Below are 5,000 nucleotides of genomic sequence, written 5' to 3' on the forward strand. Positions count from 1 at the left end.
TCACACAGCAGCGGTTGAAATGTGTGAAGCAGCTTTGTACTGATGAGGCCGAGTGGACCGTGAGTGTCACGTATCTCCTCTGCCTGTTCGCTGGTGGGTTTCCATACTGTCTGTTTCTGTCTGCGATTGTGTCGGTGATCCTACGAGGGACGGCTCGGGTACAGAAAACGGTCAGACACTACCGTAAAACCGCTCTTTCATTCTCTGCTTGTACGACTACTTGTACGTGTTGTACTGAAGGCCTCGGCCAGAACGTGTGACTGTGTGACCATCTGATGTTCTTCATCATCGACGTCAGGGTCGGACCTCATCGTGGTCCGATCCAGCACATGAGGGTCGAGCAGGACCAGTTTCTACATTCATGTAGCGCCCACACCTCCTCTCCCAGGGAGCTGTGAGTGGTTGATCATAGGTTGTCACAGCACCAACTAGTGACTCTACATTCTGATCACCTGACTCAGCAGCCGCCGCAAAGACAAGGGATACCTTCTGGTTGGATTCCAGCGTAAACGCCAGGGAAGGTGAGGTGTACCTGGACAGCAGAACGCTCTCCGAGGGGATAGATGGTGTACACCCCGCTGCGCCGGCTCGTGTCTTCTTTTTGGATGTCACTGCAGTCCACCGGAAGCTTCCTGCAGCTGGTCAGCAGTGGAGCCAGGAGGAGGACGACGACTGGTAGCAGCTGGAACAGAGATTTGAACTGAGACACAGAAAAGGTGAAGCTAATTGACAATGATGATCCTGATGGGCCGTCCCTGTAGCACCCAGCTAAGCTTCTGATAGCACGGCTTAATCTGAGATCCGTCAAACAAACGTACCTTCATGGTCAGATTCCTGCTGAGAGGTTATTTAACCGCTGATGTGGATCCGACTGATGCTCTGAAAACACAAGAATCAATGTAGAAACTGTTCAGTCAGCAAAGTCTCGTGAAGCTGATCGTCACAGAAACACACCAAGCTCAGCACGAAGGGAGTGACAGTAAACTGCAAGTCCTTGAGTTAATGTAGATTTAACCTGAAAATCATCATGAAGTCGAATGAACATCCACAGGAAGGATTACTGTGACGTCACAGAGAGTTTGAGCAAAGGAAATGACAAAAGACCATCATACTGCACACAGGTGTTTAATCAGGCAGGTGTAATGTCTCCTGGTTGGATGCTTACCTGTCTGAACTCACCTGCAGGTCGAACTGAAGAGACTTTGTGGCTTCACTACTTGTATACAGCCGGCAGCGTGATGTCACACCAGGCGGACCTTTAGAAAGACACATTAAATAAATAGCCAATTAAAAGAAGTGTGTACTCAGCTGAAAACCAACAGTCTAAAGTCAACACAATCATTTTATAATCACTCATTGGCACAGCCAACGATCTTATCTCAGTGTTTATCTGTCTCAGTGAAATCCTTTGTCTGCGAGTGTCTCTGTGGTGTGCTGTGACTTTAAGACAAAGACTGAGAGCAAAAAGAGGATTCCCACCTTAAAAACCAGGAGGACACCAGGGGACACCAGGAGGACACCAGGAGGACACCAGGGGACACCAGGAGGACACCAGGGGACACCACGAGGACACCAGGAGGACACCAGGAGGACACCAGGAAGACACCAGGGGACACCAGGAGGACACCAGGAAGACACCAGGAGGACACCAGGAAGACACCAGGAAGATACCAGGGGACACCAGGAGGACACCAGGGGACACCAGGAGGACACCAGGAAGACACCAGGAAGACACCAGGGGACACCAGGAAGACACCAGGAAGACACCAGGAGGACACCAGGAAGACACCAGGGGACACCAGGAAGACACCAGGAAGACACCAGGAGGACACCAGGGGACACCAGGAAGACACCAGGAAGACACCACGAGGACACCAGGAAGACACCAGGAGGACACCAGGAAGACACCAGGAAGACACCAGGGGACACCAGGAAGACACCAGGAGGACACCAGGGGGACACCAGGAGGACACCAGGAGGACACCAGGGGACACCAGGAGGACACCAGGAAGACACCAGGAGGACACCAGGAAGACACCAGGGGACACCACGAGGACACCAGGAGGACACCAGGAAGACACCAGGAGGACACCAGGGGACACCAGGAGGACACCAGGAAGACACCAGGGGACACCACGAGGACACCAGGAAGACACCAGGAAGACACCAGGGGACACCACGAGGACACCAGGAGGACACCAGGAGGACACCAGGGGGACACCAGGAGGACACCAGGAAGACACCAGGAGGACACCAGGAAGACACTAGGAGGACACCAGGAAGACACCAGGGGACACCAGGAGGACACCAGGAAGACACCAGGGGACACCAGGAGGACACCAGGAGGACACCAGGGGGACACCAGGGGACACCAGGAAGACACCAGGAGGACACCAGGGGACATCAGGAGGACACCAGGAAGACACCAGGGGGACATCAGGAGGACACCAGGAAGACACCAGGGGGACACCAGGAGGACACCAGGAAGACACCAGGAGGACACCAGGGGACATCAGGAGGACACCAGGAAGACACCAGGGGGACACCAGGAGGACACCAGGGGGACACCAGGAGGACACCAGGAAGACACCAGGGGACACCAGGAGGACACCAGGGGACACCAGGGGACACCAGGAGGACACCAGGAGGACACCAGGAAGACACCAGGGGGACACCAGGGGGACACCAGGGGACACCAGGGGACACCAGGAGGACACCAGGAGGACACCAGGGGACAGTGGAGCCTCCCATGGTTTCTGTGTGTCATACTGAGCTTCACACCCAGAAGATGGAAAAAGGAGCAGAAACGTGAAAAGTGACTTTAACTGACATTAACTTTCACCCTTTCTGCTGCAGGACACTGGACAGGGATGATCGGGGGGGTGAAGGCAGAGAGGGCCGCTGGGCTGAAGCTGAATGAAGCCGTGGCGGAAGCTTTAGAAACCCAGACAAGGTCGAGGTCCTTGCAGGTGGGAGGAGCAGGCTGGGCAGGATCCACCTGGACACTTCCTGCCTCAGTGACGAATCCCAGGAAAGACGCCTCTGACGCATGAAGCTGACATTTCTCGGCTTCACCAGAGACTCGACTGTCCAGAAACTCCTGCAGGACTCAGCGAACATGCAACAGATCCTGCTCAGGCTTCATCCAGACGAACCAAAACACGCCCAGCAGGTCCTGGCGACCATGATGGACCCACACAGCTTCGCTCAGTAAGCTGAGGTGAACCTCCGGATTCTGTTCCAGAGGTCAGAAAAGCTCCAAATCACATCGATGTTTGCAGGAAAAACCCAGCGATGGACAGAAGCTGAGTGGTTCACTCACAGACGTTAAGACTCCAGGTCATCTCAGGGGACCCAGAGACAACCAGAGACACTTTGACATTTCATCCAATCATAGCTGACTTCTCTCACCTTCTGACCTGCAAACAGTGTTTAAGTACAGTTAACAGATAGAACAATGAAGGTATTCACTCTGAGGAGGAACAGGAACTAGACGAGGTGTTTGAGAGGTAAACACGGATGAACAGAGCCTGTTTAATACCTTTAATCAAAGCTGGAAATTAAAAGTCATCCGTGTTGATGTTGGAGTGTTTGATGAGCGACTCGCCTCTTCTCTCTCGTCCTCTTGTTGACGGTGGTTTCTTCTTCTGGCTTGTGATGCAGCTTTGGACAGATCAGATCATCCTTCCTCACGCTTCGTTGTAATAAATGAAGCTAAATACACACTTCAGTACAGGGACAAAGGAGTCCAAATGATCCGTTCAGTTCTAGAGGACAGCTGACGTTTGTGGGTGCAGCCAGCGATCACTGAAGGTGACGGAAGGTGGACAGAAGACAGGTGACGAATTTACAGAGGAGCACAATAACAAACTGACCTCAGATCAGACCAAAAAATCAACATGCAGATGCAGCTTCCAGGTTTGGTACAAAAAACAGCAGCAGAGTACACAGGTTTGTAGTACTTAAGTACTACGAATGTGTACCAGTGCAGAACTGGTGTGTACTCTGTGACCTTTGACCACCAAAATCTGATCACTTCATCTTTGAGTCCAAGTGAACTTTTGTGCCAAATACGAAGAGATTCTGTCGAGGCGTTCCTGAGACGACGACGGCGATCGCGGCCGTCACAGGTGAGGAGGCACGAAAGGTGAGTTCATCTTTCTACAGAGCACGAACCACCCAGAGCGTGACATGACGCGACAAACCAGAAGAGTGCAGGTGAGTGTGGGCACGCGGACGGGCGTCAGGGTGAAGGGCAGGCAGCATCATCATCATCATCATCATCATCATCATCATCATCATCATCAAACGTCTTTCAGCACACAATCATGAATGTGCACAGAAAACATGAGGCTGATAAATCGAAGTAGAGACAGACACAGAGACACATGTCCCCTTCTGTCCCTCTGAGGACCCTAAAACCAAACTTCAGAGTCTAAAACCTTCAAACTACACGTCCCCACTCTGCTGGTTAAAGACAAACATGGGTGTGTTTGCACACACACAAACACACACACACAGTCCACAGCGTTGTGTATTAGTACTGCGTACGGTGCCACGCACAGCTGAGTGAGCTGAGCTCGGAGCAAACATCAGTCGGAGACGCTGTAGTTGAGCTGCAGTATTTCGTACTTTATTCCCTCTGATTGGAAACATGTTCCGGAACATTCTTCACCTTCGTGTCTTTGAACAATCATTTCAGTCGCACACACATGAACAGGAGTGTGACGCACACGCGTGTGCAGAAACTACAGCTGTGCTGAGCACAGACAGGCAGCGGTGAAGCAGACCTGAGGTCAGTGACTCAGAGTGAAACATGAACATGAGTGAGTGAGAGCAGCAGTGACCCACAGTGAGGACGAGTATTACCACGAAAACACAGTATTTATTCATTCTACATCTTTGTTCCTGTGGGACAATCCAAGTACATTTACTCAACTACGGTACAATTCTGAGGTACTTGTACTTTACTTGACTATTTCCAGTTTCTGCTGCTTTCT

General features: G+C 51.9%; 1 protein-coding gene across 6 annotated transcripts in view; it reads right to left on the bottom strand.

The window, feature by feature from the left end:
• LOC143338584 (microfibril-associated glycoprotein 4-like) overlaps window positions 1–1,579 on the bottom strand; it is a 3,563-nt gene extending 1,984 nt beyond the window's left edge. The window contains exons 1-4 of one of the 6 annotated variants that reach the window (XM_076759052.1): window positions 1,480–1,579; window positions 1,180–1,256; window positions 819–879; window positions 533–700 (exon numbers count right to left, since the gene is read on the bottom strand). In XM_076759052.1, coding sequence (XP_076615167.1) covers window positions 533–700; window positions 819–824 — 174 coding nt within the window. In that variant the 5' untranslated portion in view covers window positions 825–879; window positions 1,180–1,256; window positions 1,480–1,579. The other 5 variants (XM_076759050.1, XM_076759055.1, XM_076759054.1 and 2 more) reach the window with 5 other exon arrangements.
• Window positions 1,580–5,000: the final 3,421 nt, after the last annotated feature.

The sequence above is a fragment of the Chaetodon auriga genome, chromosome 20 (genome assembly GCF_051107435.1).
Source record: "Chaetodon auriga isolate fChaAug3 chromosome 20, fChaAug3.hap1, whole genome shotgun sequence".
NCBI lineage: Eukaryota > Metazoa > Chordata > Actinopteri > Chaetodontiformes > Chaetodontidae > Chaetodon > Chaetodon auriga.